This window comes from Pleurodeles waltl, chromosome 8, assembly GCF_031143425.1.
Source record: "Pleurodeles waltl isolate 20211129_DDA chromosome 8, aPleWal1.hap1.20221129, whole genome shotgun sequence".
Classification (NCBI taxonomy): Eukaryota; Metazoa; Chordata; class Amphibia; order Caudata; family Salamandridae; genus Pleurodeles; species Pleurodeles waltl.
The window spans coordinates 872195964-872221129 of record NC_090447.1 but is presented as its reverse complement, the minus strand read 5'-3'; the positions used below and the strand labels follow the sequence as shown (position 1 = coordinate 872221129).

The 25166-nt window shown below is 42.0% G+C and overlaps 1 protein-coding gene across 1 annotated transcript in view; it reads left to right on the top strand.

Moving 5' to 3' along the window:
* The window catches only part of WWC3 (WWC family member 3), a 404774-nt gene that overhangs the window by 185506 nt on the left and 194102 nt on the right, over positions 1 to 25166 (top strand). The window contains exon 6 of the mRNA XM_069205154.1: positions 19070 to 19199. Coding sequence (XP_069061255.1) covers positions 19070 to 19199 — 130 coding nt within the window. The remainder of the gene's footprint in view (positions 1 to 19069; positions 19200 to 25166) is intronic.

Sequence of the window (25166 nt, the reverse complement as noted above, 5' to 3'; positions counted from 1 at the left end):
AAACAAGTCTGTCATTTAGAGCTATATTTTAATGCTAAATGGATACAAGGGCATATTTTGCACTTACACACCAGTTCCATGCGAAACAGCCGCATGCGTTCCTTTAGTTTGTGTACCCGTGCTCCTGCAGTAGGATTTTTGTTTCCCACGAACTGACTTGGAATTATGCGGCGTGGTGTAATTTTGGGGATTTCATGCAACAAGCCTAAAGCAGTCGATCATTTATTTCTTTTATTCTGCAAGTGTGTTTTTAGATGTCAGAATTATTTCTACATCCAATAGAACAAACAGACGCTCTGCGGCTATCACTTCCACTAACTTAACCAGACCTTCCATCTATGACATTGCTGGTGACACATACTTATTTTTTTTTTAACTGTTCCTACGTGATCTGCAGCAAGAATTTCAAAACATGATCTTTTTTGTCGCCATTTTTCATTTTCTTATCTTGAGATCGCAGTAGAATTCTTGCTTTTAGGATGAGGCCGAAGTTGTATTTTAACAGTCCGTGGGAAAATGCAATGGTAATGAATCACAGCATGCACAGAACAGTGTTCTGCTCATTAATGTCCCTTTTAACCATCTAGGTTTCACAAAATTCCACAAAACATAAAATACAGAAATATTCACACTTTGAGGGATATGTTATGTCTAGATGCCTTTATGTTCCTCAATGCGTGTGAGCAAAACTGATGGCATTTTCTGCTGGATATTTAAATGATAATCAATATTACAACATTCAAGTTTATTGATAACTGAAGCAAACATTTGTGAGACCAAGGGTAGTTCATTTTCAGCAAATAATTGTATAATGCTGGTCATTCCGATTAGATCTCAAAATGTAAAGAAAAACAAGCAAGTTGATGTGCAGTTTTTCAGACATCTCTCCTTTTTAGCATTTGACTCGAAGTAAGCCCTCCCTCCTTCATTTGCTTTGAATGCGTCTCTTCTCTCTCCATCTCTGCATCAGTATTAAATAAATGTATTTCCTAAGTCGTACACTTCAGTTTATGTGGCTTGAGTAGTTTTACCCAGTCATTTAGTTGTGCCTTACCAGTGATCAATTAACAATTCTGTTGTCATGTACTGTTAGCCGTCTCAGTTGTCCTGTTCATTGTTCACTCGCCTGCAAGTCAGGTAGATGCTTGCAAATTCCTTCTGAATGCAATTGGTCAACTTACCGCCTTCACATCAATGATTCTGTATTGCTCTTCAACCTTTGCCCTACACTTAAGTGCTGCCAGGCTGTTGGCCTTTCTCACATTCATCTCTGAAGGCTCAGGCATCACTGCTGCACAGAATATACGTCTGACCTGGTCTTTGGGAATGTTATCCTCTCCTACACTGGTCAGTGGTTAATCGACACCAAGCAAGTTCAAAGCCAGCTATGTTGACCAACGTCAATCCCCCTCCACCATTTAACATCACTGTGATTTGGCTATTGAGCACCAAACCCCTCTGTTGAACTCTTGTGTCACTTAATGATGCTGCCTAATGAGAGGGAAGGGTTTGATGTGGTCCCTGTCACAAAGCTTAAGACAAAAATCTTTCTGTCTAGTTGTGAAGTCTTTGAAGCCTGGCAATGATTTGTTTTGACGAGGATATTACATTAACCTTTGATTTAGAGCTCACTGTAAAAGCAACTCTGTGGTTGAGCTGATTGAATGCAAAGTGTTTTTTTTTTATGGTTTGGGAGCCGTATGTGCACACTGCCACATTATTCACTTGGGACCCTTCTTGCACAGGAAGTTCAGTTTTCCTGTGGGAGTCTTTGGGCTGTGCACAAAGTGTTGTTGATTGGGCCTTCTAGTCCATTTTCCAAACAGAAGCGGATTTCTTTTGCCAGTGTGCATTTGTATGTTGAACAAGTACTACTTGAGGAGCTGAGCGAAGGGCCATACTTAAATGCTGAACAGATGATAAAAAGGGAGTGATCCATGTGGAACAGATTCATATTATCCGATCCTGACTTTTTGGTTGCTGTTGGTGAGATCGGATTGAATTGGTAGCAGTACAGGTCTGAGTATGCCAGCCCACAGTTCAGATGTTTCCGTCAGGCTTCTGTGCTTTGCAGTGTTGTGGGCAGCATTAACGTCAAAGCGTATAAGGGTAGTTTTTTTTTTGTCCTCATTTAAGGTGAAAAGGATTTTTTCCTTTCTATTAGCTTAGGTGGTTTCAGTGCCACTTGAAGGGTGGAAACCGAACTGTTGGTTATGGTTCACATGGTTAGGCTCCATGTAGTTGGGCGGAGACCCTTTGACCAACCCACACTGGCCACCAAACCCCTGCTGGATGTGCCCAATGTGGGTTTGCACAGGGCCAGGCCTTTCAGCCAGCACAGTATTTGCCCAACCCCTCTGCTCAGACTTTGGCTGTGCAGAGCCAGTGTTTGTTGCAGGGCTGTCTTATGGCAAGCCCTGTGACAAACCCTCTTAAGTTGCCTAACTCCAGCTGTTCATGGACATTAGTTATTTGTAATGGGAGTTGGCCAGACCCTCTGGCGTCTAAGGCCTGCACAATGGGGTTTGGATGCAGAGTCTTGTCTTCTTCTGTGATCTTCGTCCAGCTCTGGTGGATGGCTTACCCATTGACAGCATGGCTTAGTCTGTGGCCTGGCCTTATATGTTTTTAAACAGTTTAATGTTTTTTTAACTTTGTTTTAGGGTTCGTGGTCCCAGTACTGGTACTGTGGACCTAAAACGAACAACTGGAACAAAAAGCTCTTATCCGGTAGGGTGGGGCTTTTATATATATTTTTTAATTTAGGATTATGTGCAGTCTGTGGAATCTGGTTCAAGGATTCTCTGTGGAGTAATGGCTTGCTATGTTGTAACGGTAGTGGTTTGATAAGATGTAAAGTGGTTAGCATGACAGTAGGCTGCTCCAGTCTGAGTTTTTGTTTTTAGTTCTGCTCACTGCAAACTTTCTTTTATATGCCGCTATTACTATTTTGATTGTAAAAACTTACCTTGAAAGTTGAATGTTGCTGCCATTTGCTTTCACGCTTATTGCCTGGTCCACCACAGGTTTTCAATTTGTCAATTAATCGGGGGGAAATGAGCGTTCTACTCACTTCCGGGGACTGCCCTTCCCTGGAGTAAGTCAGTGAGCTAGACTCTCTTAGGAGGACGCACATAATATCAGATGTTCACTCAGACGTGCAGTGGGTGTGCACCTTGTGTCAGAACCCCTAGCAGTTTTTTCCAGGTAAAGCACCTGACCTGGCCTATTCCAGAGAGCAGCTCCCAAGCTTGCAAAGCTATGGTAATTCAGCTAAATGCCTTTCTTGTATGGAATGTAATGAACTTTGCCACAGCAATAATGGTAGCTGCCCCTTATGTGGATTTAAGGTCACCCCTTTTGCACCAATTCCTAGTTTAGTCTCTGTCCCTCCTAAGATTCCCACCCCCCCCCATTTTACCTGGGAGGTAACTTTTGATCAAGACCAACTGTATGTGATTCCTGTCTAATGCTAGGTCTCTGGTCAAAAACAAAGTGGAGTTTGCAGAATTTACTATGACACACAAGCCCGATTAAATATTTGTAACAGAAACCTGGGTCGAGGAATCGTCTGGTCCTGACTTGGTCGATCCTATCTCCCTAGACTTTATAATCATCAGACATGACAGGATAGGCAGAGCAAGTAGATGTTTGCCAGTAATTCATAAAACTAATTATTCATGCTTCTTTGAACCTGTTTAGACTTCAACCCCTCTGAAGTGATACAGTTATCGATTAAAAACATAAATAAAACAAAAAAAAACGCCTGCCAGCTCATTTGCTAATGCTCATGTCCTAAATTATAGACCTCCTGGGCCCAGGTCCCCTTTCATATCTGAGTGCGTGTATTTAATGGAACCTCACCTAGGAAAACATAATGTCACGTTCCTTGGTAATTTTGACTTCCATTTGGCGACAATATGTGCAATGATTCCCGAGCACTCAGGGATATGATGACGTATTGTGGACTTTCACAACAGCTTACAACACCCACACATGGACCAGGCCATACATTGGATGGTATCTTTTCCAATGACTCTAGCCTAAATGTCTTTAAGGCCCTACAGCTAAGCTGGTTTGACCATCATGCAGTTCCTTTCTCTCTCTCTCCTGGCCTCATATATAACAGGCTCCTAACTGTGGGAACAGCAGAACTTTTAAAAGAATCTGGCAAGGGCTTTTCAAAGAAACTTTAACTCAATCCTTAAACAACTGCAATTGGACCGATCACAAGGACATGGAATGAGCAACTGCGGAGTTATCCTCTTGGCTCACTTCAGCCAGCAATAATGTTGCTCCCATCAAGGAAACTTACAAGTGGAGGAAGCAACCTACTTTTCTGTGGTTTTCAGAGAGGCATAGATCTTTAGGACAGTCTTGTTGTCGCCAAGAAAGGGCCTGGCATAAAAGCTACGACCCTCAGGAAAGAGCCAAGTACAAGACTGTAATGGGGGAATAAAAGGCCGCCATTAAGAAATGGAAATCCCTCTACTGCACCAATGAGCTTGAGTCAGCTAAACACTCTAGATATCTCTTCAAGCTGGTCAACCTGCTCTCCCCACCTTCAGGCTCCTCCTGCACATATGTATCTTAGGATTTTTGTGATTGAATTGCGAGGTTTTTCATACTAAAATTCTAAGTATTTATAATCAACTTGATATCTTCAATGCAGAGTTCCCTATCCATCCCTATTCCATAGGATCACCATGCAGAGCGAAGTCCCTCAGAGACCAGGAGTTCCATGGATAATCTCAAAGAATCCCTCTCCTTGTTCACCCATCAGCCACTTGAGCAAACAGAGCATCATCTTCTTAGTATAAAGTCACGCTTTCAGTTTGAATCTTTTCCTCGCAATATTTTGCAGCTGGCAGCCAAGATCATTCCTCTTCATCTAACAACAACACTGAATAAAGCTATTACTGAACGATGATGCCCCCAACCATGGAAAAAAGTTGCTGTTAAGCAACTTCTTAAAAAAACAAAAACAAATCTTGACTACACTGATTTAAAAAAAAAAGACTACTTTCCTATCTCCCTTATGCCCATACCTTCCAAAATCCTTGAAAAGCATTTGAACTCCCAACTGATGGCATATGTGGAACAATATGAACTGCTGGATGCATCACAGTTTGGGTTCAGGAACAACCACTGGACCGAAACAGCTCTGGTTTTGGCCGGTAACAGCCATGGTTGATGCAGGGTAGGCTTCTGGACTGATCCTTTTGGATCTGTCCGCAGCCTTCGATACAATCTATCCAACCTTCCTTGCAGGATGACTGAAGGGACTGGGGCTCACAGAATCTGCATTAAAGCTTCTAACTTTCTTTCTCACTGACAGGTCCTAGACGGTAATCTTAGATCAATTCTTTTCTGAGACTATCACCCTTCCATGTGGGGTTCCTCAGGGCTCCTATCTGAGCCTGCCCTATTAAATCTTTGTTTCCCCACTGGCTAAGTTCATAGGATATTTTGGATCACAGGCTCTCTCGTAGTCCGATGACACGCAAATTATCATGACAATCACTAACGGTATGGAGGCCGTTTCCAACAGCTTAAGAAACTGCATGCAGGCAGTATCTATTTGGATGGGTAAAAACTATCCGGCTCAATGGAGACAAGATAGAGGTCATGATCTTTAGTGCCCAGCCACCCATTTGAAACAACTCCTGGTGGCCTCAAAAGTTGGGCACCTTACCCACAATCATGGATTCTGCAAAAACCTGGGGCGTGCTCATCGACATTAGCCTATCATTTGACCTGTAAGTCAATCAGACAGTGTCGATCTGCCTTTGATTTATTAGAACTCTCAGGAAGGATTTTTCTTATATTCCCTTCTCGGCATGCCACCAAGTTGTTCTGGCGTTGCTCTTATCCAGACTGGACTATTGCAGTGCATTCTGTCTGGGTATCAGTAAGACTGCAGTAGCCAAGTTAAAACTGATTTTTTTTAAATGCAGCGGCAAGGCTGATTCTGGATATTCTTAAATATCAGTCAGACTTGGTAGGGATATCAAAGCTATCTGTGAACAAGCGTATCATTTTTAAGACCTTATGCATTGTTCCAAGGCACTGCACAACCAGGGACCCATTGGACTTAAAACCATGTTTCAGTGGTACACGCCCTCCAGTCAGCTGTGGTCTTTAGCCATAACAAGGTGATTGTTCTTAAATTTAGAAAGGCAAGATGGGAAGGCAGAGCTTTCTCAGTAGCTGTAGCCAGGCAGCCAGGCACTGAAAAGTACTTCCCTCGTTTCATCACTAGCCTTCAGACCCATACCTCTTTCGGTAAGGCTTTAAAATCCTGGCTTTTCACTTGCTAAAGGAAGACTTCAAAGTCACTTGATTTTTGATTCCCTCTCTGGCTGATCTCCCTCCTTTAGGACTTACTGTGATTAGAGCCTTGACACTCTTGGGCATTTGTTTGCACTTTATAAACCCTTTCATTTCATGTCATTTCATTTTATGTCATAACCCTTCCAAGGTCAGGCACATTTTTGTAATGCTAATTTCTCCCGCTACTTAACGGATTAACATTAAACTTAGCAGAGGCCCTTCCCTGACTACCCTTTGGTAATTCAGGTCTGTCTTTTCAGAAATGGGGAGGAAAGAGTCCAATGGTAGCTAAAATGGGAAAACAAATTACCATCCTATTGTGTCACATTCGACAAATGTGCATGAACATATATATGAGAAGTAAGGCGACATGGTGTGTATATAATGTTGTGCAGCCAGATCTGTAAAAGTTGACACCCCTTTTTGAACTTTGGTGCTTTCCCCTTTTTTCAGTTCAGAGATGGCAGCCTTGGGCTTAACATACTGAAAGCCTGTCAGATTTCATGCAGCTTTGTTATAAAGCACCAAAGGTATTAGCACACGAGAATGTTTTGCCACCCGTTTGGCCCCCAGTGGACTGGCAAGAAACTTGAGATACCCACAGAAGATTTAACATGCTAAATGTCGGTCATGTTTCATCTGGATTTCTTAAATGATGCCACGGATATTAAAAAGTGAACAATTTTGTGACCCCTATTTTGACTGTGGCCACGCGTTGACTAAGCTGCCCAAGATTAAAGATTCCACCAGTAAGCTAAACATTCTAAGTAGCTGCTAAATGTTGTGCAAATGTGTAGGCAAATCAGCAATATACCTTTCCAACTATTAAGATCGCTCTTTTTTTTTTTAACTTTCTCAAACTCATCCAAAACGTTATTTTAAATGTTAATTTCTAAAACTGCTGAACTGATTTATACTAAACAAAGTAAATACACTTACTTGAATAAAGATTGCTTATGCAAAGTTTGGTGCAATTCTGTTGAGCTGTTTTTAGGTTGCAGTCTTGCTGTCTGGTATGCTAAAGACATCTTGGGGACATTGAGAAAGCTGACGTCTGAATGCCTTCTGCCTGTTGCTTGTCATTGGCTTTGTGTTTAGCAACTCACATGTTCTTGTTTTCCAGTTGCTGGCTTTATTTGTTTTAGGCTGTCCAGCTTGCCCTTGCCCAAACCTTTTTTATGTATCCTTCCGACTGCTCCCTGCCCGTAAACAGGCCAGTAAATCTTGTTCTTACCTCTTCATGTTTGCTGTGCATTTACAGACAGGTCTCAGTGCCAGGCGCTGTGTTTCGAGGGCGCTTGTTTACTTTTCTTTCCCTGAGTTCAAAGTAAGGGGCTATCTGTGACAATTTTGCTGAACACTGGGGGTAGGAAAAAGTTTTTTTTTTTACTTACACGCATCATTTGAATGAACTGTGCAAGTATTTTAGAATATATCAAAATTAGGTACACAAATGTAGCTCATTTGTTATTTATGAAGTGTAATGGAAACAAATACTTTAATATGATCAAAAGAAATCATTACCCTAGGTGATTCAATTGCCCCACATTTTCATCTGTGCACTTTTTCGTTTTATTAGCAAAACTGTATGTCTCTGCAAATGTAATGGTCATTTCAATTGAAAATGTGTTGTCTGTCATGGCAGTGTGCTGTTACACCGCGAATACTTCACTGTACGGTATTCCACTCAATTTTTCACCATTCCACACCACTGCACTCTGTTCCGCACCACTCTACTTTACATCACTCCATGCCACTCTGCACAACTCCAGTCCACACCCCTGCACTATATGCCACTTCATGCTATACCTCCCCACCTTGTACCACTGTACTCTTTGCCACTGCACTCTTCGCCACTCTAGTCTACACCACTACAATCTTCACAATATTACTTTACACCACTCCAGTTTAGGCCACACCAATCTACTCTGCACAGCTCCACTCGACATGCCTGTACCCTATGCCACTCTGCAACACTGCACTCTGTGCCACTGCTCTCTGCCAACAAACTCTACTCCAGTGCACTTTACTCTGTAACACTCATCTCTATGCCCCTGCGTTCTTTGCAAATCCACTGTACACCACTCTAATCTACTCTGCACCACTGCACTTTATGCCACTGCACTCTACACCACTTTACACTATACCACTACACTCTGTGCCTTTCTACGCAACTGCAGTCTACCCTGCACTGCTCCACTCTACGCCACTTCACTCTACTCTGAAACAGTTAACTCTGCACCACTGCACTCTATCCTGCACCGCTCCTCTCTGCCTCTGCACTTTACACCACTCTACCCTTACCTTACCCACTGCACTCTGCACCAGTGTACTGTTTTCTGCATCACTGTACACTAATTCTCTTCAAACCACTCTGCTTGGCTCTATACCACTGCTCTGAGACATTACTCTGCAACACTGCAGTCTCTCCCACTGAACGCTACTCCACTCTACTCTGCACTGCTCCACTCTACTGTTCCACTCGACTGTACTCTGCACCACTGCATTACTCAACTCTATGCCACTCTAGTCTGCACCACTCCTCGCCACTCTGCTCCACTGCACTGTCATTCTTCTCTGCACCACTGCACTCTGCCATTTCACCACTCTAATCTACGCCACTGTATTCCACGAATCTGCATTGTATGCTGCTGAATTCAGTGGCACTATTCTCTATATCACTGTACTCAGCAACTCGCCAATGCACTCTACACCAACCCTCTCTAATATATGCCACTCCTGTGTATGCCACTCAACATGACTCCACACTGTGCCACTCCAATACATAGCACTCTCTGCCACTCCACAACACTCTACACCACTATTAGCCATTCAACTCTACAACACTACACACTTCTCTCCTCTACGCCACTTTTAGCCATGCTAAACAGCAGCCTCGCTGGTGTACAACCTTGCCAAAACACATTGACACAGCCAATAGGTATTGATAGGCAAGACCTTTTGGCTTTTCCAGTGCTTGTTTATTTCTGTTGGAAAGCACCCATACCTTTTTTGGCACTTTCTTGACGGATCTGCATGAGTCTTGTCATATTGAACCCAAATCGGATGAACTCATTTATTGAAAAGTTTTGTGCAGGTTCATTGAACATTGCAAAAGTTATTAAATCTATAAATGCCTTTCTGATGGAAAATCACGTTGTTTTTTCACGGCGCACTCCTATATCGGTGCAGGGGGGGAGATATAGACCTCTCCTTCTCCCCCCCCATGTTATTTCCAAAATAGACAAAACGTCACAGCCGCACTTCAAGCATTTTCATTCGAGGACAAATGCCAACGCGTTTCAACTGATGCCGGTCCCTAATTCTTTTTCATATTGCATCTGTGGCTTTAAGTATTTTTTGAGGTAGCGCTGTTTTGCCTGAGCATGTCCAACTGCACAAGTTGGCTGTACTACGCTTCAGCTGTACGCTCCTGTAGCTGGGCCAGTCCAAGTTCAAAGTTTAAAATGTGTAGTGAATCTAGCCTTTGTGCCTTCCAAAACGCCAAATGTTGTCAGTGGTGACTGCGGTTACTCCTGCGGCTTTTTCTTTAGGCTCGTGGCGTGCAGGGCCCGTCACCCCTTCTCCCACCCGCCGCGCCCAGTGCCATTGTTTTACAGGGACAGGCTTCCTTTGCTTTAACTCACGACTTTCAGCGTTGTTTGGAATAGAGGTCGATTTTGGACTAAATCCACAAGTGTTTATCCGTCGACGTCCTAACATCGTTTCACCAACAGTCGTTTCATTCCCTAAGATTCAACTTCCGCGAGCACATGAAGAGCGCGAGCCCTCAGAGAACACACTAGATATAGCATGAGACCTCGGGATTTTTTTTTAGAGATGTTGAGAGAAACACGCAGACAACGCGTTAAAACAAAAAGGGCATTGTTACCGGGAATGGGACAAGGCCTGATTAAGGGTGGAAAAAAACCTGGCTCCTTTAACAGTACCTGCTGTTGATGGAGGGCTTGCAGGAAGCAGGCTGTGGTTACGGAAGGCGCGCTGCCAAGGCTGATGATGCAAAAGCAGGGGCTTCTAACAAAACTTTCCATTCTTCGTGGAGGCAAACTGTGGCATTTAAGGGGAGTTTTTGTGGACGGCCGGTAGTGATTTTTTTCCTTTCAAAATGCAAAGTAAAAATAGTTCACCGGAGTGCACACGTTTATCCCGGCTGGCGCTGCCATGAACAGGTTTCCATGCAGGAAAATAGTTTTCTTTCACAGTAACTTCGAAACTTCTACACGACGGGCACAGTTAGAGTCACAGCGTCGGTCATCAGCATACCTACCCTCCACCAGTTCTGTTAACTTATATTTTCGTCGGCTTTACAATATATGAGACGTTTCTCATGGAGCATTGTGTGGAATGTTTTTTTTTTTTTTCATTGTCCAGAAAGTGTGACAGTGACTTCTCTGCTTTCTTTACCCACCCGTTGCCATTTTGCCTGAGCACTGATTGCCCTGATGTGCAGTAGCAGCCTCAGATTATGCTTGTGTCCTGTGAGCCCATCAACGGATTGGCCAGCGTCTACCCCTTCCCACGCCCACCACCCCAATGCCCATACCTTGCACACATACTTATGACTTAAAGGAAAAACCCTGAGAATATTGATGTGTATGCACTTTAAACACTGTTATGACGCACAGCAAGTGAAATCAGTTTCAGTGCTTCTTTGTCGAAATCAAAAGCAGTGGAACTCTGTCTAAAAAGTCTGCCTTAGTTGAATCATTGAAAATCTATTTTGTCGTTAGTCAGTTGTTCCTCAGTCTTCAGTATTCGCTTGAAAAATTGCTGATGTACGTGTACTGTCCTTTCATCTCAATTTAACACACACTTAGATGGCTTTGCGTATATTTCACGTGTATTAAGATGTAGGAGGTTTCTCTTCTTAACTGGCAAAATAAAACCACAAGCACTGTTCAGTTTGCATCAGACTTAGATTTTCCCTAGAAAAATACATGCAGCTTACTCTCGGTAGAAGATATTAGTCGATGGCACCCTACAGATGTCTTAGTCGTAGGCTTGATACTGGTGTTTACTGGAGATTGATACTGGTATTAATACATTTTATAGGATGCCAGACAGATTGCTGTATTTTAATATCCATTCATTCCCCTATGAATGATCCACATGTCATTCTTCATTTCATATTACTCTGAAAACTAGAGTTTTTTAACAGCCCCTTTTCACACCATCTGCGGTCTTGCCACTGCAGTCCCATCTTCCATCTCTATTATTGTGACTTCTGCTAGGCAGTGAACACAGCTTTCTTACCCTCATGGCCACTTGACAACTCAAAGTTTAGTAGTTTGGTCAGGAATTCCACGACGGCATCTCTTTATTCCTGATTTGGGATTGAAGTAGGAATCATAGTACAATTATTAACTAAGATGTCAATTTTACAAGCTCTCAAAGGTGTCTGTCTTGAAACCACTTCCGATGTGCTGCAATAAAGAGTCAGGTATAATCAGAGCTTCGGAAGAAGCATCTGTAGCTTTTTCTAGAGCTATTTATCTGTTTTTGACTTTAATAATTTTTTCGTCAAAGTCCCTGTAGCACATTGTCATTTTTTGTCCTCCTGCTGATAGTGATGTTTACATTTTGTCTTTGTTTTGGAGTGAACTTTGAGTGATTCCACAAAGTTTCTTTCTCTAGCTGTGGGTTCGCAATGTAAACTTGTGGTTACTTAAGTCCTCTTACAGTATATCCATTCATCAGTGGTCATGTACCAAAGTTCGGCCTCCTATATCTGTCTTGATTATCTTTCAGACGTTTTTTAATTTTTTTAACTAAAAAAGGATTACTCTTCTAATTTCTTTTAAACGATTTCTTCTTGTTGAGTAACAGAGTCCCTTCTCCAAGATTCGTTCTCCCAGGGCTCTCTGTAAAATCTGTGTTTCCTTGGTACTAAATTCTCCATCAGGATACGTCTTACTCATTCCTCTGTTCCTCAGCCTCCACATCTTGATTGCACAGCACTGTATATGCAGATGTTTTCTGATGGACAATTACATGAAAAAAATATTTATCTTCTTCAGCGTGATATATTTTAGGCAGCACTGCTATGTAGCCCCCTCGACCCCCCTTAAAAAGGCTTTGTTCTCAAGCCAAGCAAGGCTGTCTACTAAAATAACAAGCAGTAGGGCATCTTTAGAGTTTGGACACGTTTTTTCATCTGTGCACGTGCTCTGTTGGGCGTCTTATGTATTGCATGTTGACAAAGGGAAGTGGAAATGTATATAAACCACAGGAAAAGGCGGCTCCAGCTTAGCACCCTCATGCAGTCAAATTTCATCCCCTGATAATCTGTGCAGGGCATCCTGTGAATCGACCCTGGTCAGGCGTAAGTAGAAAAATGTTTCACAGTGGGAAAATAACTATATCGTTGTAAAGCAGTGAGCTGACTTGAGCATGCAAACTCAGTCATAGCCCTCAAACAAAAGGGGCGGGGTGGAAATATGGTCTGACATATTCATTCCTTTTCCTTCCTGTGCTTGCTTGGAAAAGAGAAGCCGTATTCATGCAGGCTTGAAAATGAGTTTCATCCAAAGAGAAATTTAGCCTTCCCTGAGAAACCAATCATTTTCAGTAGTTGCGGAGGGGACTTAAAACATTTAATTTTAGATGTGAATTGATATTCTAGATTATGAAGAGTTTTCATATACCCAAATGTTTTAAATGCTATACATGTTATCTTCACAGCCAAATGTCCTGTATATTGCTTCCATTGTGGTGCTGGCAGATGTTTCCTGGGGAGCTGGGAGCAGTGATGTCCTATCTGCTTCTCTGAAAGCATCTATTTCCAGATACCACGATGGTGATGCACTGCTTCTTGTAAATGTAAGACGTTAGATGTAGCCCAAATGCTGCATTCACCTATTTAAGACAAATGCTGTTGAGTTTGGGAATTAACTTTTAGAAGATGGGCGATTTGATCAAAAATTCATAGTTTCTAGGCGAAATGTACAGGTCAACGAGAAGATCAATTTATTGATCTGCCAAAGGTCCATTCTTAACTTTCAAAATGTAAACAATACCAGGCATAGAAAATGCTATTACACTGTTGTCAAAAGTAATAGCACATCACTCTGCATTTTGGAATGAGGGTACACAATAGAATTTATGAAAAAGCAAAGAATGTCTCGTACCAATGGAAAATATATTCAAATTTGCAAAACTTTCGGGGCAGACCAACAGAAGAAGACAACACAGATGATGGATTTTGAAACTTGATTTGGAAGATAATAAAAGTACCAAATAATAGCAAAAACTGAAAAGTCAGTAAAGTGGCTGGCTCTGGCTTTAGATGGTTACATCCCTGCTTGACCTTCTCTGAAAGTGGGCCTCGGCTGCTTGCCTGTGAGAATTGTGTAACCATCATTGCTGAGAACTTTCGAGCAAGTGCTGTGTTCCCAGCATAGCACGAAAATCAATGGACTGACTGGATGAGTTCCTCCCCCAGCTCTCAAACCAGATTTCAGCAAGTGTGCACAAGTAGAGAGAAGAATGAAAGTGGCAAATATCAGTGTCACTCCTCACCTGAGGCACAAGACAGCTTGCGTTGCCCTCCGGAGTGTCAGCGTTCACCCCTGCCTTCGGTCTGTGTTATTGTTTTGCAAGCTCAACATGGCAGACACAGGTACAAATTGCTGTACTTGGGCTCCCCACAGCAGGCTTTCTGGATTAAACATATTTACTCATACCACGGTCTGATGATTTTCCTGTATGTGTGGGTGGTACTTTCGATCAGGACTGGTTTCTGATCATTCCCCATACTTGCTGGCAGTTGTTGTTCTTTTTGGAGCGGACTGTGATATTTTGAGTCTCTGCCCTTGTCAGATGAATGATTTTGTGACAGTAAACAATTTCACCACATTAGCAATCCTGTACCTTTTTGGAAAGTGATGCTTTTGTGCATTCCCAGTTTGGAATTTGTGAAATCTTATAGATGTTTCTGAGGTACAAGGCCTTCTCTAAAGTGCCCTACAAAACAGCCCTGCAAAGTTACTTACCTTGAATTAGCCATCGTTGCAAAGGAGCAAGAATTCCTCATATTATCTGGGAAGAGAGTGTCCAGTAGAATAAACAGTGAACATAGAACCTGGCAGCAGAGAATGCCTAGAATTAGTAGATTGGGCTGCAAATGAGGTTATCCTAGGTGGGCAACAAGGCTGGTAAACAGCATGGCAAACTCATATGGTAGAATGAGGAATTCTGGTGGTCATGTGAACATGTAGACATGAAAGGTAGGAAATGTAAGGTCTGATGTGGCAGGTGCACTAGCACTAGTACCAGCAATTCTACCACCTGTGCTTGTTGGATGATGACTTCACCAAGACCATTCTTGAGTACCTCAGACTTTCCCCTATATGGGCATTTACTGCTGCGAGAAGTGGAAAATACCCATCTAGAACCTCCAGTATAGCAACCTTCGTGGTGACAGTGGCTTTACAGTGAAGATGTTCAAGCTCTTGCCTGGCCTTGTTGGTCCCAGATTCCTTAGTCTTCTCTTGGATGCTAGAGCTCTGGGAGTCTTCTGCTGGCAGACATTCTACAATTGAACTGCTTAATCCACCATTTCCCTATTGATTGTGCAAGGTATTGGTGAAAGGCTTTCCTCATCAGCTTTTTGTGATCGTGGCTTCTTCAGTGAACCAGTACTAGAATTTTGCGCCATCAATTAACAAGGAATGATCTACTCTGACATCTTAACTGCTAAAATAGGGCAGACAGTGTTGCAGGCCCCATCATGGTTTGGCCTTTAGCTGCCAAAAAGGTGCGTGACTCAATTGAAGGTTGCTTCCATTTGAGTATCCTACAGCAGATGGGTTTCTGGCCAGAACGTGTTTTTGTGTATCTGTTCTACATAGGTCTACCGCATATGTAGTTAGGGTGAATGGAGTTCTCTCTCAATAGTTTTACCTGGGCAGGAGGACTTACTCCATCACCACGTCTTATTACTTTGGTGAGAAGTCTGGTTAATGGGTTTACTTGAAACAGCAAATGTTGTGGCAGTGATTACTAGATATCTTTGCATGTGGAGAATATTTTGTTGTTTATCATGGATTCCCGTGCACGCAATTCTTAGATTATATATATATATATATATATATATATATATATATATATATATATATATATAGGGAATTTGGGTACACTTCAGCTTTCATATGAGCTGGTCCAAGTCCTCTCGTTTTCTGATCCAGATATATTCTCTGGCTTTACTGGTGGACCTCTGCATAAATATGAGAACAGCTTTAGATAACTGGGTATGTAAGCCTCCTGGTCTTGGGAACAATTCAGTGAGCACACCGTGATCCCATTGTGTAATAAATTCAGCATAAGTATTCAGCACTGGAGTAAGTTGCTTCTAGCCATACTGGGTTGGTCACCCTGTTTGAAATGGCCTCTCTCCCGAGATTCACTTGGAATGTTTAGAACATGCAGTTTTTGATCCCCACAGAGTATTTTTGAAGTGTGTGAATCTGCACACATAACTTTAGTTTTGGGGGTGGCTTCACCATAGACCTAGTTGGCTTTGTTATATAGGTCACTCTGATTGATGTATCCCGCAGCAGAGACTGCAAAGCTGCTCTTTGTTGGGCATCCCATTTTGTGACAAGTAACGCTTAATCATATGTTCCATCACAGCATTACTTGATTTATATTAAAAGGAAAGTTGGGGCTTGGGGTAACTAATTTGCATTTCCTCATGAGGGTTAAGAAATTGGGGCAGAGAGAAATGCTAATCGGCCTGTTGTCACACCTTGAACAGCCATTATGACACAGTAATGTGCAAGATATAAGGGGATGAGAGACTGGCCTGCTTAGTTTTGAGGAATAGGCCGGGTAATAAGCACTAATTCAGCCAAGGCAAAATGCTCTACAGCCCATTCTGAGAGGTACAAAGCTTAAGACCTTTAACTGGTCCAGGCTTTCTTGCCCTGGCTCTTATGGCTGAAATGACTTAATAGGTGCAAAAAAGGCAAAGGTACGTTCTTCCATACTTTGTAGATGAAGGTTATAAAGCCCTCCTCGGAAGAGGAAAACTGAACAGTCTTTTGTTTGGGGGCGTAGATGACATTGACCCTGGTGGGGGACCTGTGTATTCTAATCAGCATAGACCGATAGCTACATTCTACCTATTGGGCTGGTGACTACAGGCAGGAAAATTACCTGGGAGTGGGTCATCCTAAATTCCCTGCAAATGAGCAATGGAGGAGAGGCATGGGCTGGTGTATGTATGCTAAAAAACTATGCAGAGTCTCCGTGGTAGTTCAAAGAAATTCTTCAGAAATATTGGGCCAATGGAGAGATGGAGATGCAATTCATCCCTTGTGCTAGGATGGTTCATTTCTGATGTGGGTGTCCTTCCGCACTTGACATGTTTCTTCCCTACAACCACTCCCTGAGCACAGAGGTGTTAGGAGGTATGATGCTTAGTACCTGCTCCTCACTGCCCCTACTCCTTGATTCCCCTGTCTATTCTCCTAGGTGCCTGAACATTGGCAGATTCTTGAAGCTCGATCCATGGCTAACACTACTGGTAATGCTTAACCAAGATCGGATTTTGACCTTTTAGTAATCTTTGACTGCAGTGATTAATAAAACGTCAAAATCTGATCTTGGTTAAGCATTGCAGGTGACGTTAGCTATGGATGACTGGAAATCTGCTAGGCTAATTTATTTCCACCCTTGGTGGGCCTGGGTAACTTGTGTCTGTAGTGCAGTGTAGGGCTCTTACCTCGCCCCCACAACCTGGAACTCCCTCCCCACCAACCTCTGCAAAACCAAAGACCTCCTACTCTTCAGAAAAAACCTCAAGACACGGTTGTTCGAACAGTAGCCCCCCCCTCCCCCTCCCTCCCCCACACACAAGCGCCTTGAGACCCTCACGGGTGAGTAGCACACTCTATACATTTTTTTGATTGATCACATAATTCAGAATACACAGTGAAAGCTGACAAACATTCATTCAGCAATAGTTGATGTTCATAAGACATATTTATTGAGGAGGCTTCTTGTATATAGTTTATCTAGCAACACAATCATCCCCACGTCCTGATTGATGCAGTCATATCCTTAGTGCGTCAGCTAGTCTACTTCATTATGTATCCATCCCCCTTTTTTCATTTATCTCCTTCTTCCTGATACATTGATTTCATTATTCTTCTCTTCTCTGTTCTATTCTTGCTAGTTTGTTTGATGATGCAATGTCTCCTTAAGAGTAGGATCTTACCATTCTTCTGAGTCAGTTTGATGTGTCATCGTAGGAATTTATCAGTCCTCAGTTGCCACTTATGTAAATTGCTTACTCCATTTTATATCAGGCCATTTGTGTATTGCTTGCATACCAGTCTTGCTGTTATAGAGCTTTGTATATAAGGTGTCAGTATTGGCAACAAGGTGCAGGGTCCAACTGGTTTGTTATGTTGAGCAGTACTTATTTATATAAAATCTCAAAGACTTGTGGAACAAAAACAATGCTTGTGATTTTGTGTCTGATGCAGTCAGGCTCTTTGTTGTTTTGTGCGAATTTTGGAATAAATGCAATTAGGCCTGTTTTGCAAAATAAAAAAATAGAAGACATGAAAATATCTCTAACTTGCTGAAAGCGTTTAGGGTCATAGATTTCAACCCCGTTGATCCACACCTTCTTTCTTCTTGATATATTAAATTGTTTGGATTAGCTGCCATCTTTTACATTTCAAAATGCTAAACTCGGTTAATGTTTGAGGCTGCTGTCCTTCTTCAGTGGCCTAAGAGCTGATACAGCATGATACATTTACCTCAGTCTTCTTGGAACTATCTGAACTAAGATCAATGTCAAATACTTTTTGCTGCCTTTAATTTTGTTTGCCTTAATCTTATGAAATTTCTGTACTATTCTTTAAAAAAATGGGCAGAACCTGTGGCAGACTTCACCTTGTGAACTTCTGCTTACCTGATAATTAATATATGTCACTAATCCAAGTAGTAATGTTGATTGATATATTTTGACTGCATAGGCCCTACCTAGGACGGTCACTTTTTAATACTTTCCCAGGTAGGCCATGTAGCTCTATCTAAATTCTATATTCCCTGCTTGTTGTACATACAACCTGTTTGTTAACTCTGTTCCTACTTAGAAGTGAATAATATTTTCAAATTCGATCTTCAGAATATTATTTTATTTCCCCCAGGGATTCTGTTTCAATGTGTAGCTATTGTTTCCCCTTCCAAACATGAACCAATTTCAGACACTTACCTCTGTTTACCTTTCTCTACACATTCCAGTTGACTAAACCAACTTGGTGAACTAATAGGATCCTAAGAAAAAGCAGATCTAGACATGAAAACAATGCTGTTGACGTTTTGATGTTACCAGTTGAGGGTGTTTTACATCCAGTGTTTTGGTTTTCCTTCACTAAATTTGGTCTTCCTCCTAATAAGTGTTTGGCAAAATTAGTTTTAAATAGATTTTGAATCCATTATCTAGCCTATTTTTGGTTGTTGTGTTTCTCCAATGAAATGTATCCAGTAAAATAGCAAATTTTCTAATGTAATAAAAGTGCTGGACCTTTGAGCTGTCTTTCTGCATATTATATTGTAAGTGCTGTATTTTTCATGCAGTCCTGGAGGGACAGATTACAGTGTAGTTACTTGACCAATGAGGACATTGAATTCTGCAAAACATATGATCCTGTAATTTGAAATTCAGTCTTTCTGGTACCATAATTGTTTTTCTTTTCTACAGAATTGACCGTAAGATGTCTTCTGCTCACACAAACTATAAGCTGGATGAAGCTCAGGCTATAATGAATGAACTCCGTAACATAAGACAAGCCATTTCAATGGGTGAGAAGGAAAGGCGGGATCTTATGCAGGTAGGAATTTTACCCTAAATGACTGTCTCATAGTAGGCAAAGCTAATTACCTGTGGTAATGACTAAAGTCCAGTTGTATTCTGCTTACTTGGTCTTAAAACATGTCTTTCAATAAGTTGCACGTTTAGTTCCACAAGCTTGGCAAACATTTTTTACCTTCTGGGTAATACATAAAATCTGAGTTTGTAGGCATTTTTATTATTTGATGATTTAACTCTTTTACCAAACCAAAGGAGAGGACATACGTTCTGAATCCTTGTAATGTATGGATTTAGATGATGTTGGCTTCTCCTCGCCTGTCTTGTTGGAGGGACTGCTTTATCGAATTTCCCTGGAGGGTAGGTTTGTTTTGAAAAATGTCTACTTGTTAACCATAGCGGCATTGAGATATGAACTTTAAAAAAATTTATATCTACATTTGAACATGTGATATATTGATTTAAAATGACATGTTCATTAGGCAGTGCACAGTGAGAAACCTTTGAGTGATTTAAATGGATTATCGAGGAGCACACATCACCTCTGTTCATGGCAGCTAGCACTCACCTTAGTTGATTTCATTCATGGGATTTGTTTGTGGGTCCTTTAATTTTGGAAATGTCATGCATGCTTAATATTTAGGTATATTTGTTAAGTACTGTTGTAATGTGCTTGCTGAACCACATTTCAACATTTGGATTGAACTGAATTACACAGTTACTATACAATTTCACTATTCTTCAGTTAGTGCATCACTCTCCAGGCTCTGCACTTTAAACTGCGCATGTCCTTTATGGTCTGTTTTCATTCCCCGCTAATCCTCTTTGGATAACAGAACAGTGGCCTTTATTTTCAACTGATCACTTTGCAGTATTTTCGATCCTGCGTTTGTCCACTGTGATTTTGAGAAATTTGGATTATATAGGGACCATTTATAGGCCTTGGTCTTGACCCTGCCTGAAATTCCCCAAAAGCTTATGGAACCTGTGAATTCCCTGGAGAACAGCATGAGACTTTATTCTCTTTTGTTTACACTTAGATTCAACTTACAATTGATGCTGTTATTTAAAAAAATGTCTAAACGTTTGAGATCACATCAATCTGTGTCTGTTTACAACCAACCTTCATATTCTTAAGTCTGCTTCTAAAAAGACTGTTTGCCAATAGTGTTATAATTCTGATCGCAATTTAAATCTGAATACCTGTCCGCACTTGAACCTTACACAAAAGTTTGTGTTTTCTTTCTAGGTGTCTATACCTTCATGACAGGAATTTCAGATCATACCTTGTGAGGCTACATTTGGCTAAAACCGAGGTTTTGGTGTTTGGTGGGCCTTCTTTTGTCCAGTGATCAATTTGATTCCTTGCTAGGCTTGGTCTCCCCTAAGCCAACTGATACTGCCAGAAACCTGGGTTTTATCTTTGGCTCCTGTTGGCCTGCTTCTTCAGATTAATGAAGTATGCTGTTCATGTAGCTTGGCCAAAGTAAGGGATACCAGCATCTCATCAAATGGCCACTTTTCGCTGTCTAAGACTTTATGTATGATTCATTGTTAAGAACATAGGAAGGGCCCTAAGTACCTAAAAAGAAATTCTCATTTTAGCTTAATGCACAGACTTCCATTATAAACAGGACTGCTGTTTATCCCTTTCATCTGGGTTGACACTTTTTATCTAAAAGGAGTAAGGTTCCTACCATTCTTATGCTTATTGGAGACTATCTTGTTTTGCATAGGTAACTCAAAAATATCTGTTCACCCCTTTATAACTCCACTAGGTTGTCCTTTGTCCCCCTTGGTCCTCAATAAAATGTTTTCAGACCCCGGAGCCCCTAGACTTTCCCGCCCCAAGTTCTGATACTCTCATCACAGTCAGAAGAATCTGAGGAAAGTTAATCTGCCAGACATTTCCAGCTTCAGTTTTCTCCAAGAAAGACTTAGTTAGCTTCTTTGGGAAAGCAGTTTGATCCAGTGGTTCACTCTGAGTTTCACTTAGTAGCTGATTGTAGACTGATTTTCAAGCCTCAAATTCCTGTTTCTGATGGATACTTCTAACCGCAAATTCCTCATCTTGTCAATACCCTCTTGTACCCAACAAGTTCCAGAGATTTTTCTTAGCGTAGCTCCCACGCCCAGGTAAGTTGTATTGTCAGGTTCCGTATTGGCTTTATCCTGCCCCAGAAGTGATTCTGGAATCACGAATATGACTTTACAATAAAAGGTATCTATCTATCTATCTAATATCCAATATCCCCCTGGTCCCCAGTCCTCACCTTTTAGGGGTAGATAGTGTATATAGTGGTAAGACTAATTAAAAATAAGCATTGGCAAAGCCAATAGGTTTCACCTGTCCAAAGCCTATTTGCATTTTCAATGTTTTTTTAAGACGTTGCACAGCAGAACATACTGCTGTGCAACATGGATTAGAGTAAATAAAAACAAAGCGCTATTGTGTGATCAGCACTGGCCACGTCATAGCATTTTGTTTTTGTTTACTTTAAGCCATGTTGCAGTCGGAGCTGCTATGCAACATCCAAAAAAAATACAATGATACCGTCAAATAGCTCTGTGAGGTGTAACTGTAACAAGTAGGTGAAAAGACCAGCAACAACTATTTAAATAATGTATATTTTGAAAGCTGCACCTAATTTTTATATGGTTTTCAATGCTTCATAAATCTATAGCTGCTCATGGGGCCTGAACCTGATGCGCGGAGGCAAGTGGGCTTTGTACTGAATGAATGCGTGTATCTTTGTGTGTTGGATATGCTTGTGTATGTGCTGTGTGGACTTTGCATTTTGTGAATGTACGTGCCTTCGATTTTTCCCATTTGTATGCTTGCACTTACCTGACTGGCAATTATGGTTCTTGCCTTTCAAGAGAAACTCATCCATTATAAAAAAAGAAATCTGACTTTGGTCTGAAAGGTTATCTGGGACAAATACGTGCAGGTTTTTCCAGCTTAATAATTCACAATTTAACGTATTACTTTCTAAATCTCCCTCTTGTCTGTCCGAAATGTAGGCGTATAAGGGTAGTTGTTGCTGTGAACTCGCCTTCTGTACTCCCAAAATCAATTTATGTGCACATATATGTAAAGCACGCGACTTGCCTCTCTGCTGCAACCAGCACAAATAAATCTCTCATCAGTTGGCCCTTGCTCAAAGGTAACTTTGCAACACCTGCTGCTGCCATTGTAGAAGGTGCATTTCAAACCTTTCTCGATTCTGGGCAAATTATTTAATACCCCTGTGCCTACAAAAAAATGAACACGTCTTTGTGTTATGTAACTAGTGCACCTGTAAAGCACTTCGATACCCTCAGGTCGAGTTCAAGCTATATATAACTGCTTTATATATATTTTTTTTTAAAGCGGACTTTTTTGCACCAAAAAGGTGCAGTTGAGTTTGTTTGTACAAAGCACATGTCCATACGTACCAAACTGTGAACATCTTCCAGCGACAGAATGAGGCCACTAATCTGCCTACATATGAGAGCAACACAGGATGAAGGCTTTTTAGTGTCAGCTCAGCAGAACAAACAGTATCTGCCATTTACTGAGTGCTTATGGAAGCGCCGGGGTCCATCGGACTGTCTTCATAAAGAGTAGACAGTGGGCGAGTTAAAAAGAAAAGCTCAGACTATAGGAGAAGGCTTGGTGGGTGGGAGGGGGGACTGACATAGTCTTCCTGAAAATCTGGCATGGATCTCCATCTCCTGGGCCGAGGTTGGACACCTGTGGTTTAAAGAGTGAGCAAAACAAGCGTGCTGGTCCATCTATCTCAGTCTTGGAGTGTTGCCCAAAGTTTTCATCGTAGGTGTTTTAATAAGGCACTTTTTATGCACCACTGCAGCATCTGCAGTTCTTCTGCCTACATTGGGGGAGGGGAGGAGGCGATATTCCCCACCTGTAGCACCTCACATCGCTTTCGGTCTCCCACCTGCGCTTCTGAATCAGAGTGAAGGGAGACTGTATGGGGCTCGTAGAGAAATTTCAGGGACGCACTGAAGTCTCACCACTTTTGTTATCCTAGCTGCGTGCCACACTAACTCCCACATTCTTGCAAACATCACGCAGGCAAGGTTGGAAACACTTGGATGTGGAGGGTGGTTTGTTAGCAGAGCTGATCACTAATTAGGTTTCCTTTCTCACTTTGATTAATCCAGTAGCGATGACATGGTCAGGAGGGAAGGGGAGGGTGAGGTGTTTGGGGTGACTGAGGTCTTGGACGTGGTTGTTAATTCGCAGAATTTGCACACATTTTAGAATTCTCAGGCTTATGTCACAGAAGAGGGGGTTTGACCTAACAGGAGACGAGGAGGAGCGGGTGTTTCACAAGTAGACTCCTGAGGAGTTGTCTCAAGCAGTACGACAAATGTCTCAAACACCTCTGGGATGTACTTCACACAGCCTCGTTCACTGTGAAAGTATACATAAAAGTACCTTTGGAGACATATGGCCAGTGGAAGGACACTGACTATTAGCCAGTGGCAGTGACGGGAAGTAGTACTTGGTCCTGAGGCAATAAGATGGCAGGGTGGCAAATCATCAAGCAGCAGAGAGCAGGAAGTCAAAGCAAGCCAATCAGAAGTACGTAAATTAGAGCGACGTTGGACTATGTCAATGGTAAGTTCAGGTAAGTAGAGGCTGGTTCTCAGCCCCTTTAAATGTTTTAAAGGCTTTTTTTTTTTTTTTTTTTTTTAGTTCAATAGATTTTGAAAGCACAGCGAGCAAGCTTGCATGTGCAGGTGAAACCTAAAAAGGGGGTTTGGGGATGGGGTTTAACCCAATGAAGAATAATGTAAATAAATAGTTTCTTTCCCGTAGGTCTAGTTTTTCAGTTTGAAGAACTTTCTTGATTTCCGTGCTGTGCATTATTCTGCCATCTAGTGGTTGGGTCCAGAATTCTCCCCGTTATGTAGTCTTATTTTTTTTGGGGGTGGGGGTGGGGTGGAAGGTGTTGATGGATCCCCCATTTGGTGCTTCCTGTGATGTCTAATGGCCACCCCTGGAAGTGCCCACTTTTGGTCATCATATTCAGATTCTTTTATGCAGCATTGAGTCTGGATAATTGGCTGAAGGCTCTCCAACACGAGCAAGAAAAAAGTTCAGGAGAAGTTCACTGAAAGACTGGACGAAATCCAGAGAGGAACATCAAGAAAGAAGTACCGGAGGAGGCTCAGAGTAAGGGAGAATATTTCCTCCTTGACTGTTTTGAGAATACAGGGACAGGGGGCTCTCTGTGTGGCAGAATGGAAAAAAACTCTGTTCTAATTCTGCCCTAATTGTCACTACAAATTCTCGCAGAAGGACCATCACCCAGTCTGTATTCTCTGCCTGCTGATCAATCACTGAAGTGACGACTGCAATGCCTGTACTGGATTGAAGTCAAAGGGAGAAGCAGAGAAAGGCACACCACCATACAGGGACATACACCAACCCCATCCCTGAGAGACCTGGGTCTGTCGAGTGATGAGGAGGAAAGCATTGCCGAAGGTGCTGAGGGAGAGACATCAAACACTGACCAGAGAATCATTGAGGTCAGACTGAACAGCTTTGTGGTGTAAAGCATGTCTGAGCTACATGTATTTACAGAGTTGCATATGGGAAAGCTTGTATTCCTCTTGCAATCGTTCTCAAGATTTGATTATCCCATCTTCCACAATATCTCCCAGACAGGAATGTCAATTAGATCCCATTGGGAAAAGCTGTGCAGTCAATTGACCTCCTGAAACAAAGTGCCCTCCGAAAGAGGCATACCCTTTGACTTTCCCCCCTCCATTACACATGTTGCCTGGGACAAATCAAGGTCCCAAGAACTCCCCATGCTGAAGCCAAAAGACTATGTCCGGTCTTTCACATCGTGGACATAGTACACCCAGGTGTAGGCTCAACCATGGAGCTCCTATCCAGATGAATCGCTGGGTCCTGTCTTGGGGCATATGCCCAGGAATTGAATGTGTGGATTTGAGAGGCCTAATATTATGT